General features: G+C 39.1%; 1 protein-coding gene across 1 annotated transcript in view; it reads right to left on the minus strand.

Moving 5' to 3' along the window:
- Positions 1-224: 224 nt before the first annotated feature.
- LOC145771510 (uncharacterized) overlaps positions 225-21,249 on the minus strand; it is a 38,498-nt gene continuing 17,473 nt past the window's right edge. The window contains exons 17-26 of the mRNA XM_082583205.1: positions 8,292-8,597; positions 5,580-5,711; positions 4,815-4,985; positions 3,960-4,321; positions 3,782-3,871; positions 2,660-3,082; positions 2,353-2,547; positions 1,140-1,298; positions 548-685; positions 225-468 (exon numbers count right to left, since the gene is read on the minus strand). Coding sequence (XP_082439331.1) covers positions 373-468; positions 548-685; positions 1,140-1,298; positions 2,353-2,547; positions 2,660-3,082; positions 3,782-3,871; positions 3,960-4,321; positions 4,815-4,985; positions 5,580-5,711; positions 8,292-8,597 — 2,072 coding nt within the window. The 3' untranslated portion in view covers positions 225-372. The remainder of the gene's footprint in view (positions 469-547; positions 686-1,139; positions 1,299-2,352; positions 2,548-2,659; positions 3,083-3,781; positions 3,872-3,959; positions 4,322-4,814; positions 4,986-5,579; positions 5,712-8,291; positions 8,598-21,249) is intronic.

The raw sequence follows: 21,249 nt of genomic DNA on the forward strand, positions 1-21,249 counted from the left end.
GCTATTCAACAAGTAAATACGCTAATCGTCAGAATTTCCAGGAGATAGCCATGCTTGAACAATATGTACTTTGACAAACTAGAATAAGATGCCACAGTTTTTTTGTATAGATCCACCACTGACTAATGGCGATCTAGGATTAGCCTAGAGCAGACAAACTCCAAAGGTTTTTATTCGCCTGCAGCAAAGACAACTACCTATGCCAAAAGAGAACAAAATAAGTGTTTGTTGGTGATGTATTCAGCGAATAAAAGAAAAAAAACAATAAATAAATTGTGACGTCATTATTGCGTTTGTGGAATGCATTATACCAATACTGGCAGTAACGTCATGGAACACGACGTCAATAACATGACGAGAATGCAACGAAACTCATGTGGACTCCTTCAAAGCATTGTCTTTGAGTATGAGCTGGTAAGCGACTTCGAAAGCCTGACCCAAAGTAAGAATGACCTCATAAGCCATGTCCTGCAACAAGACGAAAACATAAATTTTCGTTTTTTGCACATAAGATTGCGTCGGCGCACATACTGCGAAATCAACTCACCATTGTTGTGACGCGAAATACGTGGCAATAATGGTGACCAGTTCTGACGTCATGTGTGATGTAAGCAAACGTGGCTAGATCATCAGCGTCTTGTGAAGCAAAAGAAATATTTTGTATTTCGTGCTCGGCGAGTTCATGCTGAAAGTCACAGCACAACATTAATACGTCATAGTTTTCGCTGCGAAGGAACTGCACGAAGAAAGCAAGCAATTTATTCTTTAGACAAAAGTAACATAACTGTCCAGTGAACGGTCCGCTCCGATACCATCATCAAGCAACGATGGTTGAAATCTCAACGTATACAACTGCCATGTAGAAGCAATTCATTTTATTCCTTTATTTTACTTTTTCGATTTACGCAATCGTGCGCATTCCTTGTTTAGTATCTTACTTTATTCTTGAGCACATTATAACGTTGGTGTTTTAACGCTTCCACCTATTATCTGACTGATGTAGTGCATGTATTCATAGTAACTATGGGTGACGAAAAATGAAAAACTCAGCTAATGCTTCTGACAATACGAGTTTAGTGAATAGGCTTCTGACGGGGGGGGGGGGGTCAAACTCGCGCAGTCGTATACGAAATACTGACCTTAGACTTGAAATCGATGAACTTCACCCCTCTATAATTGACCGATAAGGTGATGGTGGGAATCTTCTTCATGGCGTCGGTGGATCGTCGCATCTTCGCACATGCTTCCATTGTAGATTCGACTCCTTTCAACTCCGGTATAAGCATGGATCCAAGGTACTGTGGATTGTACACATCGAGTCATTACCGCAATGAAGCACCATGCTTCATGGTGATGTACAATTATACAGGGAAATACCAAAAATAAATCGGGTTACTGTGGGGAAGGGCACACAGCACACTGCACTTAGGAAACTGATTTGAAAAATGAAGGATACAATCATTGGTTTTATATGATCGGCAGGGCTATATTTTCAATTGATTTGGGTCTAACAAAGTTTATTCATATCACGTTAAAGCAAAAAAAAAAGTGTAAATCGATTCAAAATAGCCATAAAGATCACATAAATAGTACCATAATTGCTTCGAAGAATGTATCGTACTTCCTTCAAAAGTTTTACCAACTTGAATTTGAATAAAATCTTTCAGAAAAGGCAACTTATAAAAATTTACGAAAAATTCTCCGCATTCCGTTTTTGACAAGTTGAAAAATTCTTTATTTAATTGCGTAACAATTACTTAGGTATGACAAACCAATAACAATTTTAAATTCATTTATTCAGAAAATGAAAGACTGTCAGCACAATAACGCGTTTTCATTTTAATAATGGATCAACCTTGTAAAATTTCTAATAGGAAAACTTTCCTAAAAAGTGTAAAAACCGTAGGCTATCAAACAGAATACTAGCAATGTTTAATAACGTTTAAAAGCTCACAAAATAAACTAGAAATAAGCTCTTGCACAAATAAATTTTAATAAAACAAAATGTCGACTTCATTTTTACGTGTAAGACTTTGTCAAAAACATCTTGAACAACCGAAACAAACTTAAGTATATGCCGATGACCGAAAACATGCTGAAGATTTTTAACATTGAGCGATTCCAAGTGAACAGGTTTAGGTAAACAACCCTGAACAATGTTCCACATCTTCGCTGGGAAAATTAACATTTTATTAAAGAGTAATAAAATAAAACGAACGTCGGATTGAGACAATTTGTAAATGTGACACATCTTCATCCAGTCGCCACAAACTACCGCAGTTGAGGTTGCAAGTTGCATATTATCGCCATAAATCGCGCGTGCCCATCCCTCAAAATATAAACGATACTCACGTAAGCTTGATAGTTGCAGCAACTATTGATGAGGACTTCCGGTGGGTGGCGCCAAGCACTAACTGAAACCTCTCGCGTGGTCTCATTTGGAGGACGAAGGTTGAGGCCTGGCCCGTCACCTCCATCTGATAATGAGGCGAGGAAAGTAGCACGTTGATTATCTGGTAAATTCGTCACTGGTGGCGCAGTGGAACTCTGTGAGCATAATATATTCAACACACTGTGGTACCAGCCGTTGGAATAAAAATAGTTGCAAAACAAATAAAATCGTCATAAAAGTAGGTTCTTCAAACCAGGGTTTCCTCACCATTTTTCGACTTTCTTTGTCTTGCAGAGATGACAACTTCTGCTGACTTTTCACCGACGATGTGTTGTCAATGAAAACGGATAGTTCACTAAGATGACGAGTTGACTTCGGTGTCGACTCCTTCGTTGAGGGCGTCTCGGCTCGTCGTTCGTTGCCGGACACACAACTTCGACTCGAACTACGACGTTGTCGTGGTACACTAACTTCGGTATGATTGGAAGATAATCGGCGGGAATTCGAAGGTTTGTCTTTGGGGGAATGCTGCAATGTCGACTCGATGTTGCTGCTGGATGCGCTGCTTACAGTTCCAGAATTCGGCGTATCATTTTGTGGAGTTTTCGAGTTTACTATATTATTATAATCTTTGAAGAAGTTTACGCTTTCCAGCAATGGACTTCGCGACAATGGAGGACTAGACTTAACCTGTAATGAGATAGCTTTTTATTAAACAAAACTATTGACTGTGAAATCACACAATGATACAGTGCCTTAGGTCAGTGAGTTGTAGCCGGGGGAACAAAGTGAGTTGGAATTGGGGGAACCAAAGGGCCAAGGTTACCTTCAATTTTTAGACAAATACCTAGTTATCACTGTAAAATATAGTGTGCTTCTGAGTACATTTACTGATGGTATGCAGAAACACTTCCATCTCTGCAATCTCTTCTAACAAATTAGGTCGTTGGGTGCAATTACCTTTTGAAGGTTCACTTCACCCACCGATAAAAACCTCTGCTATGCGTCCCCTTCAAACTAACACTAATCCGATCCTTGGTCAACGAGAAAGTTTGTATCTACTTTCAAGCTAAGTACTCCCTATCCAAAAAGCAGCCACAGCAGAGTCTGTTTAAATCAAAATTACAGCGAAATATATGCATTGCCACGAAAACCTGTTTTCCAACCTCTGTCGATCAATAAATTAATATCTATTATCACTATCACTATAGAACTGCAGTTGATACTTTCAATTACTGTTGAATAACTTAATCACATAAGCCATACGCTTACTGTGTGCTCGTTGCTGTCGCATACGCAACTAAACACAGCAGAGCATTCAGTTCGCGTACAGTTGCTACGTCATTTCCGCCCAAGTGCGCTACTAATTCACAAGCAAAAATGGCTGACCTGAGGTGATGATGGTTTTCGCGGGGATCGGACAGGCGGTGACTGGAGAGACATGATAACGCGTTTGGCGTAGCCTCTTTTTGTAAAAAGCTGCAAAAAATAAAACATCTACATAAAAATCAATGTTACTATTATTTTGTTTGTAGATCACCAGTCCACCGCCATATCCGGGACTAACCTTAGCAATTCGCTGCTCCGTCAGACCACGCACTTGTGGCATCGTGTGGTAACCTTCGGATTCAAACGTGGCCACGTGTCGGGGAAGGTGAAGAGACGTGAGCCACTGCTCCACACTCAACGAGGAGGAAGCAGCGTCGAAGGGAGAAACTCTGGTAAGTTTTGGAAGATTTTGGGCGGATTCAAGAATTCTTCGACGATGGCTTGAATCAGAGACGTTCATGTCGATGAGGTCACGTTCTTCTAATACATCATCCGCAAGAAAGTCAACGTCATCAAATCCGTTTCCGATGAGAACTGATTCGTACTGGGGAAGTCCTAGTTCCGACAGCCAAGTGCTGATTTGACGAGGAAGACTTGAACCTAAACGACCAACGTTTGACCTTGTGAGATGAACTTACTTCAGGGTTATTCACGTGACTTGTGTCGGGTACAAACCAACACAATCTAACACTACAAGCCAGGTTAAAGCTTGAACAATTACAGCGCGACATCTCACAATTGAACTACACAGGCCATAAAATTAACCACAATCTAAAATCAAATCAACTACCAATCTTCTTCTTCTATCGAGTCTTCTAAAGTTCATTGATACACCACAGATTGACACATTCTTCCGCAACGGAGTTATACTCTGACAGGTCCCACCTACTGCACCGGGTGGCAAGCCGAGGGCAAACAAGAAGGTGGTCCGCTGTTTGGGGCTCGGTGCCACAGATACATGCAACATGGCCCGTGTCGTAGCCCCACTCGTGTCGTGTCGTAGCCCCCTATCAACTACCAGGCAACATCAACTACCAGGGCCCGTGTCGTAGCCCCCCTATCAACTACCAATGTCAGATCAATAAAAACATACCTGTCATAATTTGCCAAAATGTTTCCTGGAATTCCTTGGCGTAAACGGAACCTTTGTTATGACCTCCTCCTAATCCGGAAATGACGTCTGCTATTTGTGCCCATTCATCCTTGTTTTTCCCCAAACCGGACGGGGTTCCTTCTGACGTGGGTGAGACACTGGACCCACTGCCTGAGTTAACAAGAGCAAGGTAAACTTAAAAATACGTTATTTCGACAGCACAGAAGAAAACGACGGAAGTTACTGAAGAGGCAAACCAAAGCTTCGACGACAAGGAGCAATCTTACACGTGGAGCTCAATGCATTGCCTCGTATCACATTCTATATCAAGCCACATTAAGTCTTTCAGTGACGTGCTAGCTGTGGTGTGACGACACGGACAGTGCTCAAGATGAAACATATCTGGAACACGAAGTTGTGTACTACCGACACCATACTGCACGATTTCATACATCCCCAGGTAACGCGTCTCATATAACTGAAGCTGTCTTGACAAACTTGGTCAAGCTCAATCGACTAGGAACAAGAATCGGGTGCTTTCACACCAGCATGTACAAACAAGGTTTGGCTCTCTCAGCGGCATGCGAATGCGGCGCAGAAGAACAAACTATTGACCATGTTATATTTAAGTGACCCATCGACCAAACAGGATGTAACGTATAGAACTGAACCACAGAGCTACCACGTGACAGGGATTTTTATTACCTTCCTTAAAAATTTATGTCGCACATAAAAAGCAACAAGATAGTCGATGGCATCACTTACTTCTGCTTGATGTCACAGCGGCAACGGTGAGTCTGATGGCGTCGAGATCTGGGAGGCTAGCGTCGGACGGTAGACGACTGTTAGGCTTGTTGTCGTAGAATGATGACCTCAATCGGCCATCGACAACATCACCTGACGTAAAATAAGTCATCACGTTTATGAATCGACCAGAAATCACCAACACATTTATACTGTAGTTGTAGTACAAAACGCTTTGTTGTAGCATCAGAATTTGGCCACAAGAATCAACCGTAAAAAAAACATGCCAAAAACCATTGCCCAAATATTACCACTGAGTTGTTGAAAGATTTGTTTAGCGCTATCTTTATGAACAGCGGCTACAAGCAAGTATTGATTACACTGGCCAACACAACTTTTGGTGCCGGCAGCTTTTGAACTGATTTAGAATAACTTTGGGGCTCTGATTCTGAAAATACAATCAGTTTTTCTCCATCCAGTCAACTTTTTCAGTGACTGTGACTTTTTTGAAATTTCCCTACAAAGTAGCACAAACACAATACGTTTTAATGCTGTCATTATGGGATTACAACCTTTATTATTACTCTTGTGATTCATTCTAAAACAAACAATGAAAACAGACAATGCCAAGACAATTGTTTTCTGTGTTAAATGCTAGTAGGTACAAATCAAGACAGCATAACGGTGCTTTTTTCAGAAATTTGTTTGATGGTTGTCATCTTCCATCCATCAGTGTTCTTAACTGTGGTAACAGTAGTACAGTACTACTGCTGGATGTGAAATGATTGCTCTGAAAGTGGATACTTGTAAAAGTATGAGAAAGTAAAATTGAGAAGTGGTTTCATTTGAGAAGGACTTCATTCAAGCTTTACTTCAGGGCAGGTGTTGGCTAGCTAGCTCTCGAATCTTCATCAAGTTTTGTCAGTACATGCTTTCTATTTGGAGTGTTCATTACCTGTACCTGTTGAGTTATATGAACTATTTTAATTTGTTTCTTCTGGTTTAAATACAACAATAAAACATTTCATAATAGCGACTGCTATTTTTGTGCATTAACCACAAAAGGCATAAACAGGAAAAATAGGACTTCCTTGCAATATCCAAACCTAGCTTCAGCAATCCGGCCAGTGCTACACAGTGAAGAACTTTCTGTTCCTGTTTTTGAAGGGTTGACACAATTGGATTTACTTCCTGACAGCGAAGACGAGCAAGCTTCCACTAAAAGCGATTCCACCCTTGCTGAAATCGAATTTCCTGATATTTCACGTCAACTTTTCTCTCAGAGAGAACTCAATGACTTGGTGAGGAATTTAAATTTATCATAGGAATCTTCTGAGTTACTGGTTTCAAGACTCAATGTTGTAACCAGGTAATCACTTTTTGTCTTCTTAAAAAGCTTGGTGTAGAAGAATACAATCCTCAAGATAGGAAATGTTTATGGATCTGTACCACAGGGATATTCAACAACTCTCAAAGAAAAGTACAACCAAGTCAAATTTGTGTTGGAAAAAATTTCATACTATGAATACAATTGGATCATTTGCCTTGATTTCAAAATGGTTGGATTTCTGCTTGGAATGCAAGGTAATCCTTCACAAAGTTTATTTGTTTTCTCTGTTTGTGGGACAGCAGGGCAAGAGATCAGCATTGGAAAAGGAAACATTGGCTTATGAGAAGTGAAATGATTCCTGGTGAGAAAAATGTTCAAGCTCATTCTCTGGTGGAACGATCAAAAATTGTTCTACCTCCTCTTCATATTAAGCTGGGTATCATGAAGCAATTTGTAAAAGCACTCGATAAAGATGGAAATTGTTTCAGATATATTTGCACAAAATTTTGAGGATTAACAATTGAGAAGTTAAAACCTTGCATACTTGAAGGGCCCCAAATCAGATAATTCATCAATGATCCAAACTTCCCATCTTCCATGAATGAAAAAGAACTGACAACTGAGTGCCTGGGATGCTGTTGTGAAAGGGTTAAGATTTTTTTGGGAAATAAAAAGGCATCCAATTAAAAAGAGCTCGTGTCTAACTTAATCAAAAGACTCCAGGATATTGGTGTTAACATAAGCATCAAACTTCATTTTCTGCGCAGTCATCTAGACTACTTTCCTGAAAATCTTGGCTATTTGAGTGACGAACAAGGGGAGCGATTTCATCAAGACATTAGTGAGATGGAAATCAGATATCAAGGGAGATGGGATGCTACCATGCTAGCTGACGATTGCTGGTCCATTAAACGCGATGACGCTTTTGCGGTTCACTCTCGCAGTCGCAGATCTCTTAAGCGCAAGTTTGTGGCAGACACTTAAGCAAGCTGAAGATTAAAGAGAAGCTACCACACCCATTAATTCAATGTTTGTGTGTACGTTTTTACATTTCTTTGTTGACTTGCTGAAGTTGATTTGTTTTTTGACAATATACTTGATTCTTCAATAGATTTCACGTGAGCATTTATGCATAAGTTCACTCATGCAGTGGAATTACCGCAACTAGAAAACTACATCTAATAGACAAAAACTGACGGTATTTTCGAAATCAGCGATCACAAATTAGCTGAAATTAACTAAACGCAGCTAAAATATCTTTTTATTAGTTGTTGGGCAGTGTTATAGACGAGGCACCATATTAAAGCTGTAAAGCAGAATGTGGCAACACTATTCACAGTATTAACATTGTTGATAAAGTGATAGATCCGGTCACTTTCTCGTTTTTGAATCAAAACTCTCACCTAATTTGTCGCCATCTAAGGGTCTTTCACCTTCTTCAGCGGATGATGTCATAGGCGAATCGCCTCCATCACTCCTGCCTGACGATAACTTCAATCGGTCTCCGTCCTGGCCCGGGACATCTCGCGTCATCGTCGTCGCTACAGTCGCGAAGTGAATTGGCGAAATTTCGTCGCGCAGCGCACTATAGATTGCTGGAGGTTCGTCGTCAGAATCGGCGCCGTACTGATCAGAAAAATCGTCGTATTCGTGCAACGCGTTGTAGCGTGACTTAGATCGGGATCGATAACTCGCTCCTCGAATCAAACCTGTAGAGAATGCCCATGTCAATACGTTGTCGTAACAAGCTTGTACTCGGTATAAGATGTCTTGCCTTAATATTGCAGCAAAGTGGCGTTTCTACAGAATAATTATTATCCCACAGGATCACTGTCAGCAACTCTGATATTAGCTCAAAACTCAGGGAGGTCAAGAGCAACATCAAAGAAACAGTAAAAAAAAATTGAATACATTTAAGCATAATGCATAATTTGCATATTTTACGATTTATATGGAATATATATACTATTTATCGTAACACATTACATATACAATATATTATAACAGTGGCGCCGCCAGACCTTCAACATTGGGGGGGGGGCAAAGTATTGACAGCGCAAGACAGTAGCATAGTCAAAAATTTTGAAAGGGGGGGTGTTGACAGCCGGCGGGCGAAGCCGGATGGCGTGTTCGCCGAAGGCGACACTTAGCGGCGGGGGGTCTGGGGGGCCTCCCCCAGAAAATTTTGAAAAATTACTTTCAGTTTGGTGCATTCTGAGAGCATTTTCAACAAAATTGTGGGTATGAATATTTCTGTAAAATGGTGCTGTCCGGTGGCATAGCAAAAGGATAAGATCATGTTTTCTTCGGCATTTTTCGAAAATAAAGCTAAGTCTCTATGTTTTCTTGTTGCTAATTCCAGACTGAGATATTTGAATGTTTGGTATTGGCAAAAACTCGCTCTTTTAATGCAGTTTCGTTTAAAATTAGGCAAACTTAGTTTTGGAGACATAGGTTGATTGCTTTTTTTTGCCAGATTATTACAGTTTTATTATTTATCAATTTTCTCCTTGGTTGATTCAAAAAACGATCTTATTCCGGTAAGTCACTAACTTTTATGCTCTGAAGTCAACCCAAAGTTTAGAAAATGCAACGTCATACATCTTGATGAGTGTCAAACAAAAAGCTTTGAGACAATGAAGTTACTTTAGGCTATTTCTGATATATTCAAGTTTTGTATAACGAATAGCTGTTTAGATGTTAATCTAGATCGAACAAGCGATGTCAGCAGTTGCAGATGGCTTGCATCCTTGCACAGTTTGACGAGAAACTACATCATAGGCTACAACCTTTCTTGTAAACAATGTATTAACATCCGTAAATTCAATTTGAAAGGTTGAAACCCCCGAACCCCCCTCCCTTGGCTACGCCACTGGTGCAAGACATGCAGGACAGTGGTATATTATTTAATTTCTCTTGTTTTCTACCAGGGCTGGAAAAAAATGTTTAGCTTCCCGGAAATCTGTTTTTTAGAGAAAAAGTTTTCCGCGGCTTACAATCACGATAATGAGAACCTTATATTTTACTGATCTCCGGAGCTGACGTAAACCTTAAAAGTCATGTCAACATATTCTTGATGCCCCCCTTATCAAAAATTGTTCTTTGTAATACCGCTTTGAAGGAGGATTACGACTATGAACAAAAGAATAAATTTTAAACTTCATTTTGAATTGAAAAGACATGACGTAATGTCTTCCAACCTTAGTTATATATTTTTTCATTACGTAACGTCTTGTAGGAATAAATTGAAAATCAGTATGATCACTAGGGCAACCAAAAGTCAATAAAGTCAAAATTTTTCTGCCTTGTTTAAAGTTTATAAAACGTCCAGAAACTAAATTTCAGGTTGACACGAAGAGAGGTTTCAAAGTTATTAAGTAAAAAAAAAGTCAAATTTTTTGGTTAGGTCAAAATTTTCTTTTAACGTAGTTTTTCTTCTCTCTATTGATATTTTATTAAAGCTACACAGATACTGATTTTTTGTTGCAATTTATGTTGCTATTCTGACGTAATAATCCATTTGTTGCAATTTCTGTGGTAATAATCTTGTTTCGCCCTGCCAAATTGGAAAATGGGACGAGATGATATTTCACCACATTTATATAGCCTGCTGAGGAACTTCCTAGCAACTTCTGTATCAGTAGTGAGAAGTTTCTCCATTTTAGAAAAAATTTGGCGAGAGACAGGAATTTCAAAGGCTATAATGTGAAACATTACTTGATGTTGAAGTATAATACTGCAGAACCCTCTCAGTAATTTCGGAATATTTAAAGACAGTCCATATTTATTTTTTGCAGTTTTTCGAGTGATTTTCATTAGGCCTACAGCCCTACATGTTCGTTAGCTGTGGTGTCCTTGAGTCTTCCACATTTTTATTTTATTTTATTAGAAAAAGAAGATATCCTTACCTTACGGTTTGATTGCTAACATGCTTTGTATTTCGCATTTGGGTTGCAAACGCAGAAAGTTATTGGTCAAAATTAGGTCAAAATTTGTAAATTATAAAGTCAAAATTTTAAGTTTTTAGGTCAAAAATTTGGTTGCCCTAATGATCACTCAAAATGAAAGCAATGGGACTACGAGTCCTCACTAAACCAACCAATCAATGGTCTTGTTGCACTGAAGATGACAACCTTATATTTCACTGATCCCCGGAGCTGACGTAAACCAGGCATAGATCTGTTTACTCAATGCAAACCCTTTGAAGGTTGGGGGGGGGGCTGTCAATTCAACTTTTTTGTATCAACAGTTGTATCTCTAAAACCACTGAGGCTGCGACTACGAGATTTCTTGACTTTTATTCACCTCTATTGAGCTGAAATTTTGAGCGAATAAAGGTTATAAATTGAAGATACAAGGCATTTCTCAGCACATCGTCTGAAATATTTCATATTCTATTGTGAAACATTTTCCCACCAGCTGGATGAAAGTAGCCTAATTAATTTGGCCCATGTCTCGTTAATCCTAACTGTTTCACAGCGTGAAGGGCATTGGCTGTATGTAAAATAATGTAAAAAAAATTAATCACAACATTACTATGCACGTTCTTCATTACTCTACCAAAAAATAATGTGTAAACTCACGCTACAAATTACACTCAAAAGTGACTTCAACATTTCAACGTATATGAGCAGTTCTAAAATTCACATAGTTTTAATTTTCGGAAATGCTCAGCGTGAATAATTTTACAAAGTGAATCCCAAATTTTGAAACCGTGCCAAAATAACAGAGATATCACTCCTAAAGCATAAGAAGAATTGACAGCCCCTCCTCCCCAAACTGAGCAAGACTCCAGGAGCCCAACCTTCTAAGGGTTAAAAGTCATGTCGACTTATTCTTGATGCCCCCCTTATCGAAAATTGTTCTTTGTAGTACCGCTTTGAAGGTGGATTACGACTATAAACAAAAGAATAAATTTTAAACTTCATATTTGTATTGAAAATACATGACGTAATGTCTTCCAACCTTATCACATTTTTTTCATTACGTTATATTTACCCTTTACCACCACCAAACCACTTTTGACGATCGAATTTGTTAATTTATTATTCGGTAAAATGTTTAGATGATGTCACGTCATGATTTGAGATATAATTTCATTCATGACGTCGTATGGATGAAAAACTTTTACAAGTTCTATATTCTGCTGAGATTAAAGAAGAAACATAAATGATAAATATAGGAGAAATTGAGTCTCCTTTACAACTTAAGAATCGAACAACTCAAAACTGCTGAAACAAAACGTTTTGTTTAAGTGAAAGAATCACTGCAAGCAACCAATGCCAAAATGCTCGCGGAAGAAGTCATGGGAGTGTGAGGTATCAAAACTTTAACAGGTTGTTATTTTTCTACATCAATGTGACGTTAGTTAAAACTTTAAAAAGTCTATATCTTTGCTTCTGTAGAAAATCTTTTAATCTACTGTACAATTTAGTCATCAAGGTTTTCCATACTTTATTTAAAGAGAGAGCTTTTACCTCCCCCCCTTGCAACTTGAGTTGACTAACTTGAGGTTGGGATCCAAATATTAAAAAAATATATATTAATATGTATTAATAAAAGAAGAAAAAATAAAAAAGATGATGCCCAAAACATTGGGGGGGCAGCTGCCCCGCCTTCCCCCCCCCTGCCGGCGCCACTGATTATATACTATGTACCATGTACGTATTACAGAATTTACAGCACGTAAACTACAATACAATATACATGTAGTTTTTTGTGATCACGATAATTGAACTGGCAACGTAGTATCAAGCAGGGACATGGGGTAATATAAAAGAAATAACCACTTTCGCATCTGAAATCTAATTGTAAACATGATTTTACACATATGAAACACGGGAAAGTTATCTGGGTTTTCTCTACACCACGGCTGCAGTGCTGCAATTTGAAATTTATAACTTTCACTCTTTTGAGAAGCTTTTTTTTATCAAATAAACGACGAAAACAAAAGGTGTTTTGGAAGTAAATTTATATCACGAAGTTCATCGATTGCTTTCTTATGGTACCATCCAAGTTTAAGTCAAGTTATTAAGTAGGCTACTTAACGACAAGTGAGGAAGCCAATTATACTTAAACCTTCAAGCAATAGTCTTGTTGACTTAGCACCCAAGACACAGCCGCGTAATCTCAAAGAGCGTTATTAATTATTATGTTTGTTTGCTCAACGGTTCAACCCTCGTCAAGTGAACTCATGAAGATGCAAAGAAGCATGTTGTCACTTGTCACTCACATAGCGTTGAGGAAAAAAAAACTACTAGAAATAGAATACATTACACACCAGATTGACTTGGCCCAAACGAACAAGCATTTTGTTGAGAACATGTATATTTGATACATGTAGACCTACTCTGTTACCGATGGAAATTATTTGGAGAGTTTTAACCTTTTAGAAAGAGTGAAGTCAAGTTATTTTGTTTCAATAGCGCCACGCAAACAAGCACAGTTAATGAAAACTAAAAACAATGCACTGTAAGTTACAGCTGTTGGTTAGATTATAGCGTAATCAAGATGGCAGCGAAAGACCATAAGCGGTCATCTGGTCAGCCACCACTCCCACAAACATAAATCTAATTAGCACATGTATTTTTCAGCACAACGGGTTTTAACCAAAGTTATGAGCGATGTCACTAAACATTCGTTATGGCGCAGAACTACTTTACAGTAATACCAACATCAGCAATAACTGCAATATTGGCCTAACATAAGTGAAAGGCTAACAGGTCAAATTTTCAACGTCAAAACACAAAAGTCCAGTTGCTACCAATTGTTGTCATCCAACCCTTCGTGTCTTCGCTTAACGTAGGTCGACCCTGCAGGGTAAAGCCGTGCACCATTTTGCTCTCTCGTTATATTTCAAACAATGTTGAAATACCTATTAATGTCACCCTTTCGCAATGAACCTTCAGGTAACTTATTTTCATTTAAATGACATCAAAAAGCAGGAAAAGCAACGAACACCAAAAACATCAATTTCGTTAATTACAAAAGCAATTATGAGGTAATAATCGCCCAGGGCAGCCAAGCAGACGCCTTGTCTTCAAGCGATGACGCATGCCGTGAAAGTTGTCATCGTGGTTTCGCTGATCAGAAAGACGCGTCTTTGTTGAATGAAGAAAACTAACCTTCACAAAGTTATCAGCTTATTCCAGTTCCAGGACTAATTTGCAACAAAATAAACCTAAAAGTTGCAGCAACCCTGCCTCTTATTAAACTGCATTGAAATCATCGCACTGCCATTTAAAGCAAGAACTTACCTCTGTGTCTAGTCATGCGAAACATCACGCATATTGGGAAGTCTGGTAAACAACTCGATATCTCCATTTAAAATAATTCAAAATTCTATAGCAGCTTTGAATCCTGTTATTAACCACCAAAGTCTAATATCCAGTTGTCATAATTGCACCAACAAAGTCTTAACACAAATAAAGATAAAGTGTGATCAAGCAAATGAAAGAAAACAACTGCTTCGTGAAATTGAAGGCAACAATTAAGTTAGAAAAACCTGTTCTTGTCTACTGAACTTCCCAGGAACCACTGTTGCCACTCTCTTGTCATGGAAAAGTACTAGATTTGACTAAAAAAAACACTAGATTCACAAAAAAACACTAGCATCATGAATACACAATCATTTACATGCATAATGTACAAAAATGACAGCCAATGGCGTTAGTGAGTGTTAAAAGTCTTTAAAATTTCAAAGTAGAACTGAATTTCCTTGAAAGTGAGAGCCCTGAAGTCATAGCCGAAGGAGAGTAAAACATTTTGGGGGGCGAACAAAAATTTCCCCTAATTTAGCCTTTGCAAATATATTGTCAAAAACGCAATATAACTCACAATCATCTCTGAAGTAGTGTAGTCTAAGAACTCCACACTCATCAAATGTAAGCTCGTAGGCTACGCTACCTACTTTAGTCTATTTTAAAGAGTTTTCACAGTCATTTGTGTGTATTTTTTAAAGTATTTATGCTAAATATCTCAAATTTGGTTATCATTGGGTGGGTGTAACTAGACAAAAAACTCGCTGTCCACTTTGAAAAGCACTACAAACACATTGGTGCAGCCAAACAAAAAATAGGTGGGGCTATTTTGAACACTGTCCAAACTTATGCACACCAACATAGCGCTAAATCGCTAAAAAACACTAGATAGAAAAAAAAACACTAGAACACTAGATGCAACCCAAAAACACTAGATCTAGTGGAAAAACACTAGGAGTGGCACCACTGCTAGGAACAACTAATCAGTCACGTGATACAAAAAGTATTATTTGGAATATGAATATGTTCGTTTAATTAAGTTTTGTAGAGTAATCTTGTTAATTTTTCCAGAAAAAGTTTTAGTTGATTTATTTTCATTAAGACAAACAAGCCGTAAAAACACAATTTCTGTGATGTTTCGTTGAATTTGCTGGAGCGAACAGGGTCTAGCGTTCAGTTTTCACTCAAAATAACAATGGAATGTTGATAATGACCTGCACGGTTGGTACGAATATAATCCACAGCTAAGTTGGGCTAGCTTTAAATAAAGCCAAGGTTACTTTTAATCTAAATGCGACTGCACAAACGCTGTTTACGCTGATACGCTTTATTATTGAACTGTGTGGAGAAAATTCGTCAAAAGCACGTAAAGCTGGATAAGTTTCTTCACAGAGCGTTTAGGCAAGAAGTTCTTGTTGTTGGAAGTTTGTGTGCAATTTTAAGAACGCTCTATATTCCATAAGCTAAATACGTGAGTTCACAAATTCATAGACTCGGTCTTTTCGACATGGGATTGGTATGTTGCAATGGCGGTGATTCCGCAGATACCATCGCTACGTTCATACGAATCAACGTCTTTCAATAAACAATCAAACATAATTTGTAGTTCCAGCAAAGTCGTTTTAACTCGACAACACAAAACAAATAAAGAAACATTGAGTTGTCAGCTACTTTGTCAACAACTACGACGTGCCATCGTCTCGATCTGCCTCTTTGCATCAATGTCGGATCTAACTGAATCCTTCTACTAATTGAGCTACACACCAGGAAATGAACCACAATTTAACCTTTCACACATCTAGCATCGAATGATCAAGCTACTTTGCAGCAACTGGTCACTGCAACCACAACTGCGAGAGGGACGTCAATCAATATGAAGAGCAAATGCAATTCTAGCCGGCATACGACCGAAACCAATGAGTAGCATTGATACGTCACAAGGCGTAACATCGATCTGACACTTCCATAAATAAAAACACTTTTCAAAACAAAAGGTCCTTTTCTGCAAATAAACGCTGCTACACAACCATGATGCACAGACGTTGAAACGCGTTGTTCGATCTTTCTCCGGCACTAATGACCAACACTAGTGACAAGGTGTCATTACCAAGAGCTGCGGCGATTGCCTCGAGCGACGGATTAAGTAACTTCTAGCAACTGTTTGTTTGGAATAGAGCGCTCTCATGTCACTTTCAAGCCTGACTTGAACGATTGCTTATGCAGCGAACTTTTGAAAAGATAATAACAGGTGCAAAGTCAGGAGGGGAGAAAACAGCTGTGGAACTCACGATGAGGTAACTTCAGCAACGCAGATGATTCTTCACTACGCACTTGCAAGCGATATTTCTCGTCTATTTATACAATCGACTCATCAGGGAGATGTCCCAGCGAAACACAAACTATAGCATTCGAGTGAAACATTCTGGCAACCTTTCCGACTGGCTGAGTCTGCTACCGTGCCTCTATTTGCGCATAAAAGAAACCCATAAAATCACCCACACCTTTCCCCTGAACTCTATTTCGCCAGTCAGGTGATGAACAACTGACAATCGGTTTCATGCTTGACTGGACACTGCCGCGGCGCAAACAATTGCATTGGCAATGGGCAAATTAAAAAAAAAAACATTATTGAACTTCGCCGTTCAGGCCTGCCTGCAACTTATAACTTGTGTTCATTATATTTCTACACAACCATTCCTGCCAGGGGCGACATGAAAGAGATAAGAACTGTGTGGAAGAAAACTACAACTTGATATAACAGACAATATCGTTTCGCACAGCATCGAATTACGTGCGATCACCAAGATAAGCCAAGCAAGTCTTTCATTGCATGACAATAACCTAACGTTGAAATAACAAAAATACAACTTTGCGTCGGCCCAAAAACTGGAACGATCGTGGTTTCCTCAAGACCGCGAGCGACGAAAATCGCGATAAGTCTCCAAATTTAAGCTCGTTTCACAGGTCACTTCATATGTCAATCAAATGGTCTGCTCGTGTTGAAACGACATAGATCGGTGGAGGGAAAGTGTGATGTTATTATAGTAATACAACTGAGACCAGTGCCGGTCTTAGGGTATTTCTGGCACTGTGCGGAATATGCTTTGCGGGCTCCAATGACAATGATCTAATTCAGTAGCATAGCTAGTATTTTGAAAGGGGAGGGGGTTGTTTGACGGTCGGCGGGCAAAGCCTGACGGCGTGATCGCCGTAGGCGACACCCAGAGGCAGATGGACTGGGGGCCTCCCCCAGAAAATTTTGAAAAATTACTTTGAATTTGGGGCATTCTAAGAGCATGTTCAACAAAAATTTGGATATGAATATTACTGTAAAATGGTGCTGCCCGGTGGCATAACAAAAGGATAAGATCATGCTTTCTTTGGCATTTTTCGAAAATAAACCTATGTCTCTATGTTGAGTCTGGATGCAACCTATTTCGTACCCTGAAATCGGAGTAACAAAATGGAGTTTCGACCTATTTCGTCCCCTGAAAACATCGAGAGAAATTTTGAAATGTTTGCGGCAACTCCGATCAGCGACTTCGGCACTGTTTTTTTTTTCTCGATCTTTTCAAGGTACGAAGTGTTCAGGGAACGAAATAGGTTGCACTCGTTTTATTGTTGCTAATTTCTTGGTTGAATTTTTCCATTGCAAATGACAAAATTGCTGCATTTTCTGAGTAAATTGCGGGCCCTGTGCCATCGCACGGTTTGCACATCCCAAAGACCGGCACTGCTGGGACGTATTTGATAATGTCACTCACTCAGGTGATGTATAAGAAAAGAACACAAGACGTCCATTGCACTGCATCTAAGTGAGCAACAATGCAATAAGTCACCAATTAAATTGTTGGCATTTTTCACGATGGTTACTTACTCCTTGTGAGATGATCCATGAAGTAAATTGTTTAAATTGGGTCTTGAATATGAGAGCAAACCGTTTTGATTTGGAATACCAAACCTATCCACAACCACAACTGACCTTCCCAATTTGTCGGAATATTCAGGGAGCATCACCAGGTGACTTAACACAGCAGCAACATACAGTATATCAACCAAACATGTAACAAAATTGATCGATACTGTGGTGAAAGTTGATTATTTTCACTTTCCATAACCAGATTGGTTCGTTTCTATTTTTTAGTCCATTGCTTTCTATCATTTGGGTCAAGGTCAATCCACTACGAACAGCGTTGGCTGCTTCCAGAATCATGTAAAGCTGGAGTTTGATTCTTTCAGCGGCTTACAAATGTCGCGTAGACGTTACATAGACGTGATGAGCATGTCATCCTTAACTGGTTGGTATAAAAGGCACCAAACAAGATGCAGTGCACTGTGCACAGCAAAGCTGACGAACCTACACACGTCTTCCATATTCTCAGAACTACTAAAAGTGTCTCATACATTAAACGTCCCTTAACAATATTCCTTAAAACTTAGAACGAAATACACGTAGAGAAGCCGACCTCGTTCTACCTTTGAATTGAACGTTTCCAAAATGTTAAAAAAATGAATCTCGACTTTACATGGTGGACAGTGAAAAGCTAGGTCTAGCTTTAGGCTGGAGGGAAAACCAAGTTCGTTCAGTGCATAACGTTACCAATGTCATACTCGATACCTCTAACAATTAATGAAGTACGCTGCATAGCCGAGTGGTGCGAGCCCTGGTGGAAAGTTCGAAAGGGCACAGATTCGACACCGCTTAAGAGTATGTGGCTGTGTCGTTGGCAAGACAGGCACGCCTGAAAGTGGACAAAAAGATTGGTTTTCCTTGCCTTCCCGTCCACTGAAACTAAACCTACAACAACCGAGCGTAAGCCTGGATACAATGGCGACTAAACTGATACTAGAGACTTAGAGTCTAGACCAGGAGTGTCGAACTCAAACACGCTGGCGGGCCAATTTTTTTCTGATAACTATAATTACTCCCGTGCCAACATTTATTCCCAATTTGGAATATATGTAGGCTCCTGGCTCATTTCTCTTGCTCGTTGCTTCTGTACATCAAGCTATAAAAGGGTGCGAATGCAAACTCCGCTACAATGTTCGTACAATAGCTATCCAACTCGCTATTACTATGGTTTTGTCTGCATTGATAGATAGATCACAAAAAGGCCTAATTTGCAATTTTTTAATAAGCTTACTTGCTGACCTGTGCGCACGCTTGAACTATAATACTATGACACATTGACACAGATCAGAAGTAAATGTTTCTGTCGAATTGCTGCTATTGTTTTGCATTTTCAATGAACAATATTGCCTGTAACTAGTCTTAGTTTTTGGTATATGAACTTTTGCAAAAGTTTTAGTGCCATTTTCAAATACGCCGCGTGCCACGTGTTGGACACCGCTGGTCAAGATGAAAATATTGAATTTTAATAGTGCAAATCACAAATAGTAATAATAATTGCGTCTTATTTTACGCCCTTTCCAATAATATACACAATAGTACGTACATCATAAAACACAGATGCAACAGGAAACAACTGGAAGCAGTAAAGGGACAAGTAGTTATCGAGTCAGTCATTTTGTCCTCTCATAAAGTATCTAACCGAGATACAGCCGCATGATCTGGAGCGGTGTCGAACCGACGTCCTTTTGAGGGTGCCAGAGGGTGTCGAGCTAAGGACGACATAAGGACATCGAAACATGACATACCGTGATTTTTGAAACTCAGCTGAAACTTAAGTGTAGCGAGCGTGGGAAAAGCGTGTGCATCACAAAGTGATGGAATGAACAAAGAAAATATATTATACAGTGAGAGGTTTGACCTTTTTGTTTTGGCAACTGCATGACCAGTAACTCCAACATACGCTTCTTTATGATGTAAGAGTACGTAGCATGAACGTTGCGTGGTGCAGCTTATCAAACTGTCCCAACACAAAACAGTATCGAAAAAAGACGCTTGAAGATGAACAAAAGCCATGAACAATGCGTTTAATCACATCTATTGTATCAAAAAAGTCACCACTGTTTTCGCAGTAACAGTCCACCCTTTTCACCTACAGGTGACAAGGCATCAGTCAAAACAAAATTCCTATTTTTTGCAAAAACGCCTTCCACCAAGAGCAATAACAAATGATAGCAGAAGATCCACGGTTGCCAGGTTTTTCATAATTAACGTCCAAAATAACACCAGTCTTATCTAGTTTATAGCCAAATTTGCATATATATTTTGATATTTCATTTTGCAAATATTGCGTATTTTATTCTTTTGCTTTGCTGTTGATTCTTAAAATATCTTTTCAAAGATAAATAAATCTCACTTAACTGAATGTATTGCAATGACATGAAGTTCAAGGAGGACAAAATGATGGGCGATGATGCCGTACTTTTATTAAAAAGTGTTTTAGGACGGCAGTTTTCAGTTTGGCAGCAGCCCAATGCCAAAAAACTGAGCACTAGCACTATCGTATAAAACAGTTCACCGTTAGAACGACTCTCACATTTAAACAGTGGCTTAAAAGATGCGCCTTCTCGTACAAATTCCAAGTTACGCCAGTGGTTGCCACATGTATTAATAGAGTAAGAAACGAAGCCAAACCAATAAATTTTCTGTCAAAGCGTAATATTTCGAAATAATTTTGTTTCAAACATCTCTCTACTTTGTGAAATTAGGTCACAAAATGTCCAACCTGGCAACCCTGCGGCAGCCGGCAATCCTCGTAAACCAAAAAGGGAAACAATAACCATTGATGTGATTGCCCTGCCACGCATGACGTGGTTTCTCAATTGTTGTCAATTTAATTAAAATTGTTGATCCAGCGAGAGAGCCATGAATAGCGTCGTGCTCAACCTGTTCTCAATAGAATATCACACAATCAGTTCGTTACAAACTTTTGTCTTCTTCATTTAAAACACTAGACTAGAGTATGAAAATGAACTCGACAGCAGCAGATCTATTACAGCATTGAGATGATTGTGACGAGATCAGTGGAAATACTACACTGCAGCACACCTGCATGCAAGAACGAGGGGTAAAAACAAAATCAATTTAAAATCAAAAGCAGGTGAAGGTTTATCATATATCTGCAAAACAAAGGCACGCGCTCAAACCATGAGTCACTGATCGACTCAACAAATCCCCATGAAAACAAAACAT

This window comes from Aplidium turbinatum, chromosome 6, assembly GCF_918807975.1.
Source record: "Aplidium turbinatum chromosome 6, kaAplTurb1.1, whole genome shotgun sequence".
NCBI lineage: Eukaryota > Metazoa > Chordata > Ascidiacea > Aplousobranchia > Polyclinidae > Aplidium > Aplidium turbinatum.